This window comes from Histomonas meleagridis (genome assembly GCF_020186115.1).
Source record: "Histomonas meleagridis strain 2922-C6/04-10x chromosome Unknown contig_36, whole genome shotgun sequence".
NCBI classification, from domain to species: domain Eukaryota; phylum Parabasalia; order Tritrichomonadida; family Dientamoebidae; genus Histomonas; species Histomonas meleagridis.
In genome coordinates, this window is record NW_027150879.1 from 103,892 (window position 1) to 124,701 (window position 20,810).

General features: G+C 28.6%; 5 protein-coding genes across 5 annotated transcripts; all 5 read right to left on the bottom strand.

Annotated features, from left to right (window-relative positions):
• Positions 1-4,203: 4,203 nt before the first annotated feature.
• GO595_005581 (uncharacterized protein) lies at positions 4,204-4,428 on the bottom strand (the record flags this gene model as incomplete). Its single annotated transcript, XM_067918839.1, has 1 exon — positions 4,204-4,428. One exon carries the CDS (start codon positions 4,426-4,428, stop codon positions 4,204-4,206), a length of 225 nt encoding a protein of 74 aa, XP_067774213.1.
• Positions 4,429-4,566: 138 nt separating this feature from the next.
• Positions 4,567-5,616, bottom strand: GO595_005582 (uncharacterized protein; the record flags this gene model as incomplete). The annotated part of the gene is made up of 1 exon (XM_067918840.1): positions 4,567-5,616. The coding sequence occupies one exon, from the start codon at positions 5,614-5,616 to the stop codon at positions 4,567-4,569; it is 1,050 nt and encodes a 349-aa protein (XP_067774214.1).
• A 4,267-nt stretch (positions 5,617-9,883) lies between these two features.
• Positions 9,884-10,744, bottom strand: GO595_005583 (uncharacterized protein; the record flags this gene model as incomplete). Its single annotated transcript, XM_067918841.1, has 1 exon — positions 9,884-10,744. The coding sequence occupies one exon, from the start codon at positions 10,742-10,744 to the stop codon at positions 9,884-9,886; it is 861 nt and encodes a 286-aa protein (XP_067774215.1).
• A 1,993-nt stretch (positions 10,745-12,737) lies between these two features.
• Positions 12,738-13,982, bottom strand: GO595_005584 (ankyrin repeat protein; the record flags this gene model as incomplete). The annotated part of the gene is made up of 1 exon (XM_067918843.1): positions 12,738-13,982. One exon carries the CDS (start codon positions 13,980-13,982, stop codon positions 12,738-12,740), a length of 1,245 nt encoding a protein of 414 aa, XP_067774216.1.
• A 1,817-nt stretch (positions 13,983-15,799) lies between these two features.
• On the bottom strand, positions 15,800-17,965 carry GO595_005585 (UvrB/uvrC motif family protein; the record flags this gene model as incomplete). The annotated part of the gene is made up of 1 exon (XM_067918844.1): positions 15,800-17,965. One exon carries the CDS (start codon positions 17,963-17,965, stop codon positions 15,800-15,802), a length of 2,166 nt encoding a protein of 721 aa, XP_067774217.1.
• Positions 17,966-20,810: the final 2,845 nt, after the last annotated feature.

A 20,810-nucleotide genomic window follows, 5' to 3' on the forward strand; every position in this document is an offset into this window, starting at 1 on the left:
AAACACCATGAATATGAATCATTTTTATGTTAACATAAAAGAGTAAAAAATTTTTAATTATTAAAACAGTTTCATTCGAGTTCATTCCATTAACATACGATGATGGAACAACTCTATCACAATTAGATGTTTCCGATATTCCAATCGAACCTTTTCTTGATTCCGAGTTAAAACCGTCGCTTCAACCTCCGCCACATTCAAATTTGATCTCGACCGATGGCGAACTCCTTGGTATCATTAATTTTTTAGTGTGGATGTTATGGCACAAAAGGGCATGAAATCCAATATCCAGAATTTGTTTTTCAAAATAATATTAAAGAAGAAGATATAAAAATCGCTGAACTACTCTTTACTACTTATAAAGAATTTCGTAAATTATCAAAAACTAGTTTCGAACCACGTTATGAATTAGCCAATCGTTATCGTGCTGTTCATAAACAAGAAATTATATTAAGCGAATTACAAAAACGATTCTTAAGAACAATTATAATTTCACCTGTACCAGGACGAGAAAGTCTTTTTCTTTTTACATATAGTTTTGATACTGATGAAGAAGAAACAATAATTTATATTAACACTAATGATGAACATTTAAGGCTAATCAAAAGAGTTAATTCTAATAATTATAATTGTTATGAAAATCCATTTTCAATTGAACGAAATTAAGAAATCGAATTTAATCAAGATTCAAATATTTCTGATATTGAACGCTTTCATTTGATTACTAATGATAAAATTATTCTTCAACCGAATGAAGAATTAAATCTTTTATGGAACAACACATAAAATAATACAATTGCATATTGATATATTAACTTCTGAAGTTTTAAGTATTGGCGATAAATTAAAATTAGAATTAAAACAATATAAAGGTAATAAAATTTGTTGTAGAACTAATGATTATCGAATCGTAGAATTCTTAAATTATTTTAATCCTGAAAAACTTAAAAATATTAGCATTTGTATGGAATTTGACATTAAAAAAAGTTATCGGAAAAATTATTATTAAAATTAAAGATAAAAGAATTAATAATAAACGGAAACAAAAATGTATCGGCAAATCAGAAATTTCTTTGGTTAACGGAGAAAGTGCCAAAAGAACTTACCTTATGTAAATAAAGATAATAAATCTAAGAAAATTAAGTTAACTACAACACATCCAGATTTGATTATGTTCGATCCAACACATTATATTGTAGGGCCATTGGAAACAATTAAAATTAGAGCGCTGTTTTTGCCTAATGATAGTGTGGGAGATGTAAAAATTAGAGTATTCGTACATGAAATTGGATTAAATGCTGATCCAGCTGAATACTTGAAAATTTTAGTGCATTATAAGAAAGAAGAAAATTTAAAACTTTTGTTTATAAATAAAATATAATGTTTCTTAAAATTATTAAAAATATTAACAATCACTAAATAGCACCATATGATTTAAGTGTTGTTTTATATCTGAAAACATATTTAAATATTGAATAGATTGATAATTTTGCAAGAGATAAATATTAGCATTCAATTTTTCAAAAAGATTATTTTGTAAATTGTGTACATTAGAAATACCATGTGTTCCTTTGTGACTCTCAATTTTTTTTTTCTAATTATAAAACATCATGCTTCGAATTTTTCAATATATTTTTTGTTCTTAATTTTAATATAATATCATACATTCCAGATTCATTCTATGTCAGTTAATATCATTTTTGTATAATCCTATTAGAAATTATAAGGGTGCCCACAATTTTTACGTATAAATATTTGAGGCTCAAAATGGCATAATTCTATATATGACCATTTATAAAGCCAAAAAACAGAAGGGTTTTTTGACATTGGTAGGTATATAATGCGGTCGGGACTGACCCCGACCTTAAGTTTTCACTGGGAGGATTGGAGGTGCCCTTCGGACCCCTCCGGAGGCCGAAGACCCCTCCAATCCCCCGAGTGTGCTCGCTACAAAAATCATTTTGATTTTTGTGAGCCATACAATTCGTCTAAAAATTTGAATGCACATTCAATTTTGAGAGAACGGGAAACTTTTTGATAGGAACGATAGCACTTTTAGCACCACTTTCCGCATAAACCTATTAAAAATATCGCATAATCAACACGAATTGACCCCGGTTATGTTTGGTCGGACATTTATCCTATTCAATTTATCTTTGGTCGGAGGTTAGTAGTCGAAAAGCGACGGTTATCGTTTGGTCGCATGGCAAACTTGATTTTTATAAATGCTTAAACCTGTGTCTAAAACGTATTTTTTTATTTCGCAAAATGAAAACCGTTTTCCGCCTGAATTTGTTGATTCTCAAAATCCTAGATATATAGTAGTACAACAATGTAAGTGTAAATTTAAGGATTATTTAGTATCTGATGTTTCAATGCATGCTGATTTCATTGAACGTGACCATTATGAAGATTATTTTTGATAGTTTTTGATAAACTGAATAAATTTGATCTTTAATATAAGGCAATGGTATTTGAGCTATCATATAACTTAATTGTTGTTTAGAGAAATTAGGAAATATAAATATAGTACTTACATTAGCTTTAACTTCAGCAGGTAAAGATTTCCAAAATTGAACAGCGAAAAATACAGAACATTGAATATGAGCTAATTTAGTAAATAATTGATTAAAATAACTAGTAGGTTTTTTAAATAAAGGACTATTAGCACAATCTTCAAAAAATATTATAGTATGTAAAGTTAAATTATTAAAATTATTAATATATAATTTTTCAAATAATTCAATTATTTGATTATCTACTATTTTATTTTCCCAATGATTATTTTTAATTTCATTATAAAATTGTTTCCATTTTAATATATCTTTAACTATATCTTCTGCTTGATTTTCAGCTACATATAAAATTGGGATTTTAATTAAAGGTTTTAATGATTCAAATGTAGGATCATTTTTTAATCCATTTTTATTAATATAAATTAATAAATGAGTTCTAGGACTAATATTACTAATTTTAATAATTTCTCTAATTATACATTGAGTTTTTCCCACTTCTTTGTCTACCTACTGCTATATTTAAAGAATTATAAGGTACATTCACTTCTGGATGAATTTCACTTATTAATTCTTCATTTAATTTAGGTTTATTTTTATATAAACAATAATCAATCATATTATCCATGACATCAATATTAATATCGTTTTCCATAAAATAAATTAATCTTATAAAATCATTTCATTATTATTAATGGAAGCTCTTTATACATGTTTTGCACAAGAGTTTAAAGATTGTGATTTTACTGCTATAAATATTAAACCTTCATTTTCTATCGTTAAAAATAAAAATGTAATAACATTAACTGTAACTGTGTATAATAAATATCATAATTTATTAAGAAAACAAATTTATAAATTTATAGATGAAAAATATCATTTAACTATTAAAAATCCTCTACAAAATATAACACCTGAACAATTAGATCAAGCTTATCAAATATCTAAAATGGAATTATTAAATCAAATATTTAATGATGATTTTAACAAATATAATGCTTATGTAAATAAATTAAATGTTTTACAAAATTATGCGATCTCAATAATGCCTCAAAATCATAATGATCAAGCTCGTGGTGTTTTATAAATAAAAACTTAATGTCATTTATATTTTCTAACGTTCGAAAAGTGACACATTTGAATGAATAAATGTATAATGATTAATATGTAATTTTTATTTACAAATAATCAGTGTTAAAAAAATGAATTGATTTTGATCGTATTTTCCCACTTTTTAATTGACGATAGATTCAATTTTTGCAGTTATGTACTAACTTAGGATATAAATTAATTTTCGATATCATGGAAAACGATCAGTAAACTATTTAAACATAAAATATCTGATAGTACAGTCTTTATTAAGTTCAAAAAGTCATTGTGATCAAAACTCTCAGAAAACGACATTATCGCGATTCAATTTTATGATCGTATATTTCGACAAAAACTATGATCGTAGTAACTTTGGATCTTACAGTCATTTTGGCATTTTTTATCGTTAACGTTCATCTATCGTACTATTCAAAAATTACTTTTATCATAAACCATTGAAATAAATTGAATAGTTTACTAAGGAGTACCTATCGATTGAATAGTTTATTGATCGGTATTTTCCGGATGAAAATGAAGATGCAAAGATTAAATTCATTTTTTAGACACAAAACAATGAAAAAAAAATGTTGTTTGAGGTTGTTTACTCAATGAATTGGAGGATTCCTCGTACTTGATCTAATTTGTCCTCCCTGAGTAGCTCCATTAGGTAATCTCGGATAAGATCACGGCAATTGGTGAGGCAATTTGATGGTTCCGCCGTGATCGACTCGTCCTCCCACAGCAACACGAAGTAGAGGACTTTGTCGTCGCCTTCCATACGGAAGTAGTGGTCAAGGATGCATTGGACCGGGTACTCTTGTTCCATTGTCAAATGAATTTAGGGTACCCTAATATAAACTATTCAAATATAATGATTTATTTAAAACTATTATGATGTTTTTTGAATCATTTCAAGTTCATTTGGTATATGTTAATATGATTTTTTAAAATAATTACTTTTTATTTAATAACCATCAGGAGTACCATTAGCATAATATTTCAATCCATTATGTAAATCTAATGTGAAATAAGTATCACGACAAATGAATAATTGAGGGGGAGGTGGATGATTTCCAGCATCATCAACATTATAATAAGTATCGTTAGCTTGAGTATATATAGGTTGCCCCTTAATTTGTATCGGGATGTTTTGACCGTTAGAGTCTAAGCCGTCGAATACGTAACCACCACGCGAACGTTCACATTGTATATTAAGCATAAAAGAAGTAGCATCACTTAATGTATTATTATATCTTGTACCATTAGAAGCATTTCTATCCATAGTTAAAGAATCTTCGAATTCTTTAGTACATTGTATACCACCATCTAAATCAGAAGCAACTAATTGATATTGTAAAAATCTTGCACCTAAAGTAGGAATAGGTTCATCAGGATAATTTTGACCTGCAATAGTTAATTGTACATTATTATAAATAGGATTATCAAAACAAGTATAATCATTAGCATGTTTTGGAAATACAACTGTAATAGTTGTGACATTAAATAAAGGCATATTAATAGTAGATTGTATACCAGATTCTGTAGCAGCTAACGCAAATGCATTATAATCTAATTGTTGAGAAGGAATTATTAAACCTCCAGGTTGTTGAAGTATTTGAGCTATTTGATTTAAAGTTTCTTCTTTAACTCCAAATCCAAACATATTAGATTTACATGAAAGTACAGTTAAACCTGTACAATATAAAGAAACATTCTCAGTTGCAGTATCAATAGTATGATTAGTTTCAGTATCACATTTAAATGTAGTAGTTATATTAGCTGAATTACCTATTTGAGCAAAACCATGAGTAAATAAAGGTAAATTATTAAATGTAGCATTAATAGAAGAATCTTCTAAAAATTCTTTAACTTCTTTAATTTTACGTGGATCTACTTGACACCATACTAAACCATTTTGTTTAACATAAAACTTTAATTCAATATCACCAACTAATCTATTTGGATATAAATCAAATGCTTGTAAAGCTAATATATCTTCGAATGGAAGATTCATTTCAAATTCAATATCATGTTTATTTCCATCTGCAATTGTATTTAAATCAACATAAGTACCACAAACAGATTGAGAATATTCTGAAACATTTTCATATAAAAAATGTGTATATTTTCTAGTTTTCTTTTCAGCATATAGTTTAATTGTAGAATAACAATAACCTTCACAACAATATTCATTTTGTTGATAACCAGTAGAAATATAATTAGACATAATTTGTCATTGATCTAATAATTGATTAGAACTCTTAAAACCTATAAATATTTTAGCTAAATTTTCTGGATCTGTCAAATTACTAGAATTAATAGCTTTTGATAATTGTACATTTATTCTAATTTTAAAATTAATAAAACCTTCAGTTATTTGTGAAACCATATGATCACCATGAGTAATTCTTAATCTAGTTTCTTGTGATTGATTAAAAGGTGCATTTTGATCATGACAATCTTCAGTTCTTAAAATAATAGAACGAGTACCATCATTTTTAGCAATTAAATCTTTAAGACGATCAAAATAAGCTCCTACATTACCTTGATCATCTTGTTCATTTTTAGATTGCGTATTATTATAATACATTAATAAAAATGAAAAATATTTTTCATAATTTTTAATGGCGTGGGGGTTGTGGAATAAATTTAAATCAAATATAAAGAAAATAGGACCTTTACTTATAAAAGTGAAAGAAGGCTTCGCAAAAATTAGTCCCCATATTGCGAAAGGTTATGAATTTGCTAAACAACATAAAGAAGACATTAAAAAAATAAATTGTCTTAAAAAGTTATTTGTGGATAAAATATTTGAAACCGGTGATAAAATAATATCATTATTCCAAAATATAGGAAATGAAGCAAATGACAAGATCCATCCTATATTTTATAAATAAAAAAAGAATTAATAATTTATTTTTATTATTATTTATGGTCTGGGGTTTTTGGAACAAAATTAAAAACGGATTTAAAAAAGCTGGTGCTTGGATTAAAAATAAAATTATTAAACCAGTCGGAAGATTTATTGGTAATGTATGGAATAAAGTAGCTAAACCTGTTGTAAATACAGTAGGTAAAATACCTGGAATTGAAAATTTACCTGGTCATGCAGGTGCTATTGCGAAAGGAATTAAAATAGCAGATAAATTATCACCTGTTATAGATGGTGTAGCAAATGCACTAGTTGGTCAAAAGAAATAATAAAATATTATATATATTGATTTGAATTTTTTAAACCAAACTATGCCAAATCCCGAGCGTCCAAGGACGCCTGCGTCCCATTTGTCATAGTTCATTCTCAAAAATTCATTGTAATTTGGGAAAATTTTCACATTTATTAATGTCTGATAGCACGAGAGTGATCAAGACTTATTATGACAAAGAGCCAACAAATTTACCAACAATAGAAGAATAATCTGATTTAATAGATCCTTCTATTCAGTATATAAAGTTACCAAAACTAACTATTAATAATGCAATTTATTTTGAAAAATTATCAAATTATCCAATTGAAAGACAAAATAGTAGAATATATTCATCACCTTCTGATTTTTTATGGAATCAAAATAAATAAAAAAATTAAAATCATTTTATTTTATTTTAGGCACTCTTGAAAAGATCCTGCTTTAAATCAAAAGCAGATTGATGAGTTTTGTCTTTATGTTGACTATTAACGATTACATTATCTAGTAATGTACGATTAATTTCATCATTATATGACTCATAGATATATGGCGCATATAATCGTCCAAATTTACATTTCAATGGAAATAAGTCTATTTCTAAATAATGAACATTTTGATTTATAAGTGGTTTCTTATTTTCAGTAATTGGAATTGATATGAATATTGGATTGTCAAAGAATTCTATTATTTCTCTTTGAATAAAATAAAAATCGGAAGAATTACTATGTTTTATTATCATCCCAATTGGATTGATAATAAAATTGTTGTAATTTCCCATTTTATTATATTTAGGATCAAAGGATATTGCAACATCAATAGCATCAAGATCCTTATTTTTGATATTATCTGCAATTTGAGCAATGGAAAAAATATTCGCATACATGAAGAAAAAATGAAGTGTTAATTTATAACAGTTATTTACTATTTAAAATAAAGTTTGCCATGCATTCAAACAATATTCGTCGCTTTTTTTGACTATTAACCTCCTGGCAAAGATAAATTGTATAGGATAAATGTCCGACCAAAGATAACCGGGGACAATTTGTGCTGGATATACGGGGTTTTTGATAGGTTTATGCGAAAAGTGGTGCTAAAAGTGCTATCGTTCCTATCAAAAAGTAACGCGTTCTCTCAAAATTGAATGTGCATTCAAATTTTCAGGGCAAAAAAAATATCCCAAAATCATTTGAGATTTCTGTAAACAAAAAATGTGATGTGTCAAAAAACGTTAATGATATTTACAAATATTTTTTCAATAAAAAATTTAAATATTTTATTAGTATATAACACTAGATATGTAACATTTAAAAACATTGTTTCAAAATGTTTTAATATATTATAATATATTAAGATATTTTGAATTTTTTTTTTTGATTTTTAATTCAATAGTTTATGTGATTTTTGAGTATAAAATGATCGACTTCTTTCAAATATATCTTTTAATATCTATAGGGAAATATGTTTTAATTTGTATAATTTTGATAACTATAATATCAAGTAATGATGTAATTTTAAAATTATGTATTGGCCCTTAAAATTTTTGAAATGCCAAATCCAAAATTTATAATTATGAAATGATTAAATCTGATAATTTTTTGATGCCATTTTTAATTTAAACATACTAATTTTGGCATGAATGTCATATGTCATTCGTTTTGTTTAAATTAATTAGTATAATAAGACGAGTGCTACAGGTAATTCGTTTGGTGGTACGATGGTACATTACAATATCATTCAATTGACCCATATCGTTACCCAAGTTGTTCGTATCGTTGCCCAAAACGGTTATATTCAGAAAATCATGTACGATATGGGTAAAACCGCTTTTATGTTGGGCTATCGTTACCCAAGGTGGTTTCATTCAGAAAATCATGTCCGATACAGGAAAAACCGCTTTTAGGTTATCTTTGGTTTTTAATTAAAATAAAAAGTGAATTTATTCAAACAGTAAAATTTTGGTGAGATGACTTCATTTTTGATATAAAGTATTGAATTCGGCTTTACCAATTGGTTGGGTTGGGTTGGGTTTTCATTATCCCTGTAGAATTGGGAAAGACTAGCATCATTACACTAGCTAACACATTGTCATTATCAAAAATCGAAACATTATCAAATTCATTTATAAATATTTTATCTAAAATTTTAACGCAAATTTATATCATAGAAACAACAAATTCTTATGCAAATGCTGATCTAACAATTTCGAAAATTCTTCAGTATAAAATTAAAATTGTAAAATCATTTTCATTATATAAGTCATATACCTCTGATTCATACATGTTATCTGAATTTGGAACAAGTTATTTCTACACATTAACAAAATTTGTATTTTATGAATATACTTTTCTGGTGTTTTCAACATATTATAGTTATTATTCCGATTTTTTCTTTATAAGTTCTAATAATAACTAAATTTATGACAAGCAATTTGATAATAATTTACTTATAGGTATCATATGTTGCGCAGTAGTTGTCGTGTTGCTAATCGTAGGCAATGTGGTGTTTCTATTTCGTAATAAACAAAACAAACTAAAAGAATCGAAAAAAAATGATTTACCAAGTGAAAATGATATGGAAATGGAAGAAATAGCACCACAACTTGCACAATTCACAAATAAAGACAATGATCGATGGATTTGATAAAAGATAAATATAATTTATGTAATCATTTTGATGGTAACATATGTTTTAATAAAAAAAATTTGCGTTTTTTAAATTGCGTTTTACATACAAATTTGCACTGCTGATGAAACTGTTTAAATATTCTTTCCATTTAATGACCAAGCATAGCTCAACATATTGTTTAGGGAATGTTGGGTTTGTAAAACTATTTTTATGTAACCATTTTTAGATGCTTTCATAAGTGATATATAATATTATTTTCAAAATATTAAATTAAACATTTTATAAGGCACAACATGTGAATTTTTTCAAAGCTTCTTTCATTTTACAATAAATATATAACTATTTAAATTTATTGGTGACTTCGATCAATCAGATTGAAAATAATGTAAAATATCCATGAATAAGTTTCTAATTGATAAAACAGAGACACATACATACAAACATAATTTTGTTCTTTTTAATTAAATTAATTTACAAATGCGTTCGATTATTTTTGATTTGCGTTAATACCAAAATTAACGAAAGAAACAAAATAAAAAGTGAAATCATAAAATGTTCTTTTTTTGCTCTTTTTGTCGCTTTGTCGACTTCGCTTATTCCGACTTCGTAGTTTGTAGAGGCTTTCTCAACTTCTTCTCTGATGACTCGGATTTTCTCGTTTTGCTCGCCGATCAGTGTATTGAATAGTTTATTCATTTGAGCGATTTCCTCCGCAACTCTTTCGGTCTGTGTGACAGTGTCGTGGAACTGCAGCATGTCGTCAACCACCGACTGATGCTCTAGGGCAAGTTTTCGTTTGAAGTCTGATGATATTTTTGGTTTTTCTTGTTCAATTCGAGTAAAATTATTTGTGGTGATAATCGGTAGTTTTTCATCAAGCTCTCTGTACTTAGTAAGATACACCTGACGTTGGTTTTGCATGTAAGCAAAGTCTTTCCTAACTTTGTTAAGTGAATAATCAAGATATTGAAAAACACCAGAGCTATGTGTGATGGCATCTCCTTTTATTCCAAGCTTGCCGGAATTTACGTCTTTAGCTAATTCGGTTATGAGCATTTCAACTTTTGAAATGGAATCTGATATTTGATTTGTGAAAATTGTACGACTTTCATCTGTCATTGATGATTTAAGTGCAAGAACTGAACTATATTTGTCAACGTATGCATCAAAATTTTCTTCAATTGAGGAAGAAATTGATGTTATGATTTCAGTGATCTTAAATGCGGCTTCATGAAAGTAATTACATGTTGACTTTTTTAAAGTTCTGGTAGCAGAGCCAACTGAGTCAAATTCGGAAAGATAGTGGTAGAATTCATTTGTTCTTTCAACCATTAATTAAAATTTACAAAAAGTGGCAAATTTTACTGCAAATATTAAAACGAATTTAATTATATTAACTAATCATGATGTAATTGTTTTTTTTTTTTAACATAATTGTATTACTTTTGTTTCTTGTAAAAAATGTGAACCAATTACTATTTGTTTCTAAAATGTTCGAAATATCTATCAATTTGCAACATAAAAATTAATTTCAACAATTTTACACTTGTACGAATGGCTATTAAAAAGGCGTTGGTTACAATACATTCTTTTTATTCATTTTAAAACAAAACTTAGTTATAATTATTTCAGAAATAATTATCTGACCATGGTGATGATTCTTCAAAATCAAACGAAAAATCACATAAAGCTGGCCAATCAACACAATCTGCATCATTTTCGTCATAATGAACCTGAGTGTCATCTTTTTCATAAAATGAAAGAGCATCATTCATACTTGGAGTTTGTGCATATTCAGGCTTGTTTATATTGTTGTTGACAGGCTCATTAATGAATGACATCTCATTTTTCTTATTTTGTCTTCTTTTTCTTATCATCTTAGCTCTCCTGACGTTGTATGGTTGATCTGTTTCAATTATCTTTGATATCTCTTCCAAGACTTAAGTAAGCTTCTTTTGTGAAACTTCCATGTTTTATGTTCATCACATAGGTTTTATCATTAACTTGGAATGTAAGTGTGGATGGTTTTACATAATTTTGAAATCTTCTTCCCATGTATGCAGAAAGTGAGATCATATTTTTATTTTGTCAAACTCATACAACGTTTTAAAAATTTATATTTTGACAGTACCTATTTGCAAATTGGAACAAAATATTGATACGCAGAATATTTCCTTTCAGAAGAGCATTAAATTTGACGTACCAAAAATCTGGTCCAAATCTTTTGACGCGTCAAAACCCAAAAAATGTCGACCTAAGATTAGATTATTCGAAATTAAGCGTCAACTCGTTCATTAGTATGATTGCAATTATCCAATTATTAAAGAAAACATTTTAAATTATGTTATCATTGATATTATATAGTTGATCATCTGATCTTGGAAATATGATATATCAATATAAATTAAAAGACAAGTAATCCAAAAATGAAATTATAAATCTTTAAATAATTTCGGAAATTATTAATTCATATTACCTCATATTGATTCAATATTATAATATATGTTAAATATCGCATATTGTTTTGTTAAAAATTTCAATTTTCCTGCTCGTTACTGAATAATATAGGAGAAATTATTTAAAAGATATCTTTCGTTGGTCACATGATTTTTGATCAAAAGATTCATAACTTTTTCTTAATAGTCATCAAAAAACCGTAAAATGGTCAGAAGTTTCTAAAATTCTGGGCTGAAATTTGAATTAGTTTCAATAATTTAAATGTGAGACATGTAAAATCACTTCACATTTTTATGTTTTTTTGAGCTTTACGAAGGATAAAGGCTAAAGAATGTGACGTTTTAGAAAACTTGCTTATAATTGATGAAGAAAAGTTGTAATAAGGATTTAGTGAAATTCGATCATCTCAAGTTAAAATTTTCATAAGAAACGCTTAATTATCAATAAAAAAATGCGTATTTGGAATTTCCCGATTAAGTACATCATGAAACAAAACAATTATATGATGCCAAAAGAAAGAACATTTGCTGCTACGAATCTAATTTTGTTAACAATGAACTAAAGTAATTGGAATTATGAATCGCCAAGGCGAATAAGAGAATTTTTAATAAAGGTTACCGTTCTTATAGATATAAATGTAAAAAATAATTTGTATGAAATGATCAAGCATAAATAACTGTATGAAGTGTGAACTTAGACGTCTAATTCTAATGCGCATGCACTGTCACCCAATTTCACCAACGCGGCATATATTTATATATATTTATGCCACATCACTGTCCGAAAGTTTTTTAGAATTTCCATAATAAGTCACATCACTTTTAATGTGTTAAAATTTGAATGAAAAACGTTTGTGTATTTAAGGACTTTACTTAGTCATCTTAACGTGCTTCGCGAATACATCCTTCATCTTCTTGTCGCTTCTGGATTGTACGTATTCAACGATCGTTTGCTTTTGATCCTTAGCCTTCATGTATGGGTCAGCACCATTTGTTAACATCCAATCAATAACAGTGTACATCTTTTTAATTGTTGATACGAAAGTCATTAACAAGGACTCTGTTGGCTTACCGCCAAATGTAGCAACCTTGTTCAAGTTGAAGCCCTTCTCAACTAACATTTCCATGATTTGTATAACCACTTTTTCATCTGGACAATATACTAAATTTGTGGGTCCTAACTTTCCATCTTTATCGAATCTGTTAACATTTATGTTCTTGGTGAGTACAATACGGATAATTTCGGGGTTGTTTGACATACATGCGTAATGTATTAATCCCATTCCATTTTGATTAGGATCAAGGTCAACAACTTGCATCTTTTCGCATAAGAGTCGAACTGTTTCGACACTGCGTTGGAAACATGCAAGGAAAAGAGCACTTTTGCCATCTGGTGCAAAATATTCTGGATTTTCTCCTGAGTCAAGAAGAATTGGAACAGCTTCGAATTGGTTATTGGTGATGGCAAGCATTAATGGTGTATAATTACGCTGATCTTTTGTTTCTTTGGATCCTTTTTGGATGAGAATTCTGAGGCACTCGATGTTCTTCTTCTTAATGGCTTGGTTAATACTGTTGTTGCGTTTGTTGGGTTCGGCATTAATATCAGCACCATTTGCAAATATGAGATTGAGAATTTCAGGATCACCGGCTTCGGATGCAAGGTAAATGAAATGCCAATCAACTGATGGGGTTTGAGCTGCTTCGGCTGGGTCAATAGAAAGAATATAAAAGGCAACTTCATAAGCGGCTGAACAACATGCATAGTGAAGTGGATGATAAGAAGCGGCACTTGCTGTACGTGTGTTGAACTTGTCTTTGTGAAGATTACATAAGAAAATGAAGACTTCAAGGGAATCACAATATGCGGCTATGTGAAGAAGTGTGAGTTGGTTAATAGGAAGGGAAAGACCATAGTTGTTGTTGCCACTGGAATTAGTAGGATCATCGCAAAAGAGGTTACGAGGAAAGGCATAGTTAGATCCGGTATATTCATTAGGTTTCATTCCTTGAATAATACTCTTAAGACCATTGACATTGTTGTTTATGACGGCTTCTACGATTTTAGTTTGCCTAGGATCAGTTTGTTGGTTTCTATTTCCGTAGTAGCTCATTGCAAAAATGGCAGGCGAACGTTAAACAAAATTGTCAAAATTATGTGCAAATTGATAAATTTACAACGGCGGTTTGTTGGAACTAAAAAGTTGATGATAACCGTTAAATGTCGGCATATTTTGGTTGATACTTTTCAAGGATTTAATTTCCCAATTTTCTCTTATAAACTTATAAGGTAAAATTGAACATTAAATATACTTTAATTGTTTTTTACAGATATACCAAATTCTGAAAATCTGTTATGATATCGTCAAATCAATTCCATTTTAACAATGCTTAAATTTAGATCTATATTTTTGTTTATTATATAATTTTATTCTACTAAGAAAAAAATCGATTTATATGTTTTGCGAGAAACATTTGGAAAATAACTAAAAGCCAAATATTTTAAACTTTTTCCTTCAATTTTGTTATGTTATTAAACAATGAATCGTAAAAAAATCAATTAGAAACAATAAAAAAAATCATTTTTTTGATTCTTACAACATTTCCAAAAACAAAAAACCACAATAATTCATTTTAACTATATGAGTACCGATTTATATTTAAGACTTATCATTGGGATATCAAATGGTATTATCATTCTTGTTGCTGTTGTTGGAGGATTCATCGCCTACAATAAATTTAAAGATGATGATTGGATAAATCTTTTTATTAATGATACGTTACTTCATGTTATTCTTGGCGTTGCTTCATTTAAAGTTATTGTTTGCATTGTTGGGTTTTTCTTAATTTGTTATGACAGCTTTAGCTGGAAATTATCATATCTTATACTTCTTATAGCTGTTGTACTTCTTGAAATTTCTCTCATAATTGTTACATGTCTTAATAAAAGATATTTTTTTGAAATTGTAAGAAAAAATTGGACCAACAATAATTTTGCTGATTTTGTTTTATCATTTGAGGATTATTTTAAATGTTGTGGATTAGGTACTTTTCAAATTGGAGAAAGATGTGGATATAAATATAAAGTTACTATACCTCAAAAATGTAAGAAACCAATTGAAGACTTAATAAATACTAACTCTACTTCAACTTTAATTGGAATTTCCCTTCTGGTTGTGTTTGAAATAATTATTTTATTTTGTTCAATAATTCTTCTTCATTCGAATAGATAATTAATTTACCAAGTTTATTTTCATATCTAGTTTAAATTTTAACTTTATAAACATTTTTCAAAAAAATAGTTTTATTTAATGAACATATTTGCAAATCATTTTTCGTATTTATAATAAATATAAAAGAAATGACAAATAAATATAATTTTTATTGGCAATTTGAATGATTATTTCATTGAATCAGAAATAAGTAATTATGTAATGATAACTAAAACATATGGAATTCAAATATTGGAATAGCGGCCTTTAATCAAAACTATTTTACATATTTCATCTCACATTCTATACATATATTAATGTTAAACTGCATCCAATACAGTGGTTAACCTATGAACAAAAAGTCAAACCACTCCCGCTTTTTGATCATTATTTAATCGTCCTGCTTCTGACTTTTTGATCATTATTTAATCGTCCTACTCCTAACTTTTTGATCGCTATTTAATCGTCCTACTCCTAACTTTTTGATCATCATTTAATCGTCCTACTCCTAACTTTTTGATCATCATTTAATCGTCCTGCTCCTAACTTTTTGATCATCATTTAATCGTCATGCTCCTAACTTTTTGATCATTATTTAATCGTCCTGTTCCTAACTTTTTGATTCACTTGGCATTGAATACGTTTCTTAATTTTCAATTCACTTACACAAAAGTGCGCATAATACAAAAGCGACATCAACAGTAATGTTTACATTGTATTTAATGTGTTAATTTTGCACTTAGTTCATCTATTTGCTTTTGCAATCTCTCTGCTTCCTCGTAGTCCTCCTTTTCTATTGCCATATCCAATTGTTTCGACAACGCGTCAATCTTTTGTTGTATTGACTCCTTGTTCAGCTTCGGCGGCTGCTCCAGGTACAGCACCGCGTGCAGCATTATCGCCTGCAGAGGCTTCAGCAGCTTCGTTGCGTACGGCGACAACTCAAAGAGGCCGTCGAGAACTGCAATTGTTGATTCGAAGTATGAATAATTGGAGTCCAAAATTGTGAACTTTGCGTCTTCGATATCTTCTTTTGCTTGATCCAATTGCGCCGCTTGTTCTGAGTTCTCTAAGACAATTGTATTAATTTTGTTATTCGTTTCTTTCATTATTGCTTCGTTCGCATTAATTTGTTCTTGTGTTTCTTTGATGTTTTGCGTTAATGTCTTCGCTTGCATGAAGTTCTTTGTTTGGATTGCATTCTTTTTACTTGCTTCAAGTTGATTTAGTTTTTGCTTGAGCATTGTTAACGTTTCATTAGTTGTCGCAACTTTACTTCGGAGTAATGGTAATTCAGCAGTGTTCGGATTCGTGAAATTCTCCAATTCTTCTAATGTCTTTTTGGCGCGTTCTAATTTCTCTTTGGCTAAGTTTCGCTTCTCAACAACTGAGACGTGATTCTTGCACATATTCTCGATGATTTGTGCCGCCGGCTCTGATTGTACTGCATCAATTTGAATGTCGGACATTTGTTTCTTATAATCGTTAAGTTGTTCCTTAAGAATTTCGATCTTTTTAGTGCGACGATTAACATTATCTAATAATGATTGATATGGTGCTTCGATTTGTTTGATCTTTGATTCACATTGCGCACGTTCAATGGAAATTGTTCGTTCTTCAGCTTCAAGTTTAGTTTTCTCAGTAGAAAACTTGTTCTCCATTTCTTCATATTCCATACATTTTTCTTCATATTCTTTGTCTAATGCTGCAATTCGTTGTTTATGTTCTTCGATTTGTTTTAATAATGAAGTTATCTTTTCTTCAAGGTCAGACTTCTCTTCTTCAATTGCTGCTAAGCGTGTTGCTAATGGTTCTGTGGAATCATTTTCCATCATTTCAAGTTGTTTACGTCGCATGTTAAGTTGCGATTGTTTAGTATCAACATTTTTACGAATGGAATCAATAGAAGCTGAATTTTGCATACGATATGATTTAACATTTTGTTCATCTTTAAGTTGTTGTTGCTCTAAATCATGAAGACGTTGTTCAGTATCAGTTTGATGTTGTTTAATATCATTAATGATACTGGAAATGTTTGTGTGTCGTTCTTCTAATGCTTCGGCTGCTTTGTTGGCAATGAACATGGCTTGATCTAATAATGAGATAAGATTAGAATGTGATTTTTCAAACTTTTGCTGAAGCATTTCATTGTTTATGCCACCTGATGAACGAAGTGCTTTACGATCTTCATCAACAGCTCTGGTGGCCTCATTAACAGCTCGTTGAAGTGCGTCATAATTAACGGTCTCATTTGATGTGATTTCAAACGGTTTCAACGATTCGGACTCAGATTCACTGCGAAGTTCAGATGATTCATGTTGCTGCCCTGGACCACTTGACACAAAGGCAAAAGCAAACGAATTTTCTTCTGTGGGTGGTGATTGAGTTGTTTCTTTTTCATTGGACTCATTTGTAAATGAAAATGAATTATCATTTGATTGTTCTGTTGTTTTGGTGGCTCCAAATGAAAATTCCGATTGAGCACTGGAGTCAAGGGGTTGACTTTCTGAGGCAAAGTCAAAAGCATAGACTTCATTGTCATTTTCTGGTTTGGTTGGTGAGTCTGATTGATAATTCGAAGAAACGTTTTCTTCTGACTCTGAAGTAAAATTAAATGAAGGAACTGGTATTTGATTATTTTGATCAGGAGTGGCGATTGTTACTGATTTTTTGGCAAATTTTGGTTTTTTAGGATCAGCCTTTTTGGCTTCTTTTTTTACTCCAATAACACGAGGTGTAAAACCTTTCTTTACTCTTCTCATTTGGATATCATTATCAAGAGGAGTTTGATTAGCACGCTCATTCATTGAAACCATAAACTTGGCAAGGTCGTTTTTGGATCTGTTAGGATTTTCCAAGGATTGACGATGCTTTCTTTCAGTCATTTTGATCAAAGAATTTTTCCCAAATAATTGCCGATCAATATCGTGTCAAATTTAATGAACAAGACGATAGGTCCGATTTTCAATGAAAGCGGTCACCATTAGAAAAAGCATGCGATCAGAAATAACGCCCTGCTTCACAGCAAATGGAAAATATAAAGAATTGCTAATGTAAATTTGATACTATAAATATGTTGTTATTCAATATTGTTTTTTTAATTTATGCATATAACAGTAATGATGTCTTATCATTGTGATTTTAATGAATGTAATAATTGAATCAAAACTTATCAGTTTTTATAGATAAAAATAATGTAACAGTATTGTTCAGAAAAAATTAACCGCGTGCGTTTTACATCATATATCAAAGAACAGAAAGATATATTACAATTGTAACATTCATTGAATTTTCTTGTTGATTTGGATGATTTTTTTAATAGAACATTTTCGGTCAATATATTCAAAAAGTAGTTTGGTTCAAAAAACGAATAAAATATTCAAATTTTTGGTGTTTGTAAAGGAATAGTCAAAATTGCCTGAGAATGGCATTTATTTTAATTTATTTAAATTCAGGCAAAACAAGCCGATGATATCAATAATATTAGCTATCTTTTTTATTGATACATGCCAAGAATTTGATAGTACATCGAAGACACTTGTGATTTCCACAACTGAGGATTTCAATGATGATTATAAAAATGAAACAGTACATGTTATCATTAAAGATGAATTAAAGAAGTACCTTCAAGTGCCTTTTCAAATTGGAAATTGCTGACTACAGTTACAATTGAGTCTACTTCATTTTCATCATTTTATAAATACGCTTTTTCTAATTGCACATCTTTAATCAAGATTGCATTTCCTGATACACTTACAACAATTAATGAAGGTTCTTTTGAATATTGTTCTTCATTAGAAAGTATTACCATTCCAAATTCTGTTAATTATTTAGGTGATTTTTGTTTTCAATATTGCACAAAATTAGAAACATTATTTATTGGAGAAAACGCAAATGAAGGTTTGTATCCTTTTTTCGAGACTCCTGTTAAATATTTGACTTCTTTCACTCCAAATGTTTCTATTTACTATTTTGATGATAATTTAATATCAGTCAGATTAGGTGAAAAAATCACATCAATTCGAGAAAACAATTTTGGGAGCGCTTTAAAATTAGAGATCGTTATTCTTCCAAAAAAACTTGTGACAATTAATTCTCGTGCATTTCGCGATTGCATCAATTTAAAAAATATTACATTGCCAAATTCATTAAAATCAATTGCAGCATATGCATTTTTTAATTGCAGATCCATCGAAAATATTACTGTTCCAGATTCAGTCGAAACAATTGGAGCATATGCATTTGATGGTTGCAAAAAACTTACTTACTTAAAACTATCTAATTCCATTACTTTAATTGATACTGGTACTGTCCAGAGATGCTCTTCATTAAAAAGTATAATAATTCCTCCTTCTGTTAATGAAATTAAAAATAGTGTATTTGAAAATTGTTATTCATTAGAAAACGTTTCACTTCCAGATTCAATTACTGTAATTCCAACTAAAGCGTTCTTAAATTGTTATTCATTAAGAAGTTTTGTAGTTTCTAATTTTGTTACTCAAATTTTGAGTGAATCATTCAGAAATTGTTCTTTTGAAACATTTGTACTTGGAGAAAATGTAAATGATATTAAAAACTCAGCTTTTGAATCATGTAAAATAAAAAATTTAACATTTCTTCCTCCAAATATTTCTATGAAAGAATTTGTAAGTGAATTTGAAGATGTTCTTAAATGTATAATCATTGGTGATAAAATAACATCAATTGAAAGGGAGACATTCAATTTATTTCGATCATTAACAAATGTAACAATCGGAAATTCTGTTCAATCAATTGGTTATGGTGCATTTGAAAGTTGTAATATGGAAAGCATAATAATTCCAAATTCAGTAACTTCAATGGGAAGTTACGTATTTAGAGATTGTGATAGTTTACTTTCAATTGAAATACCTGATAATGTTATTTCATTAAGTTCATCTGCGTTTTATCATTGTTCTTCATTGAAGACCGTAAAATTAGGAAATAGTATTACTTCGATCAAAAAGTCCACATTTAAAGATTGCCGTTCATTAAATAATATTGAAATTGATAAATCAGTTAAATCGATAGGATCATCTGCATTTCTAAATTGTATTTCATTATCAAATATTATAATTCCAGATTTAGTTACTGAAATTAATGAATCTGCATTCCAAAATTGTGCATTAGTTGATTTAATTATTCCAAATAATGTTGAAACAATTGGTGAAAACGCTTTTTATTTATGTTCTAAATTAGTGTTTCTAGAAACACTTATTATTGGAGAAAATGTTAAAACAGTTGGTAAAAATGCATTTAACTCTTGTTCAATTACAAATTTAACAATTAATGGATTAAATGTGCCAGTAGCCAATATTACAAAAGATATTCGTTCAACATTAATTTCTATTAAAATTAATGATTTGTTTACGTCAATTCCTTCTCATGCATTTATGAAATGTAAGAAGTTAAGAAGTATTCCGCTTCCGAAATCAATACAAACGATTGAAGATTATTCATTTTATGAATGTATTTCATTAGAAAATTTCACAATTCCAGATACTGTTACATTAATTGGTGAATATGCATTTAAATATTGTTTATTTACTAGTATAATAATTCCTAATTCAGTAACTACTATAGGAAAATATGCATTTAGTGAATGTCCAAATTTAAAAACTGCTATTGTTGGTGAAGGTTTAACTTCCAAACTTTCCATATTTTCATCATCTCCATTAGAGAATATTACATTTCTTTGTCCAATAGTATCTA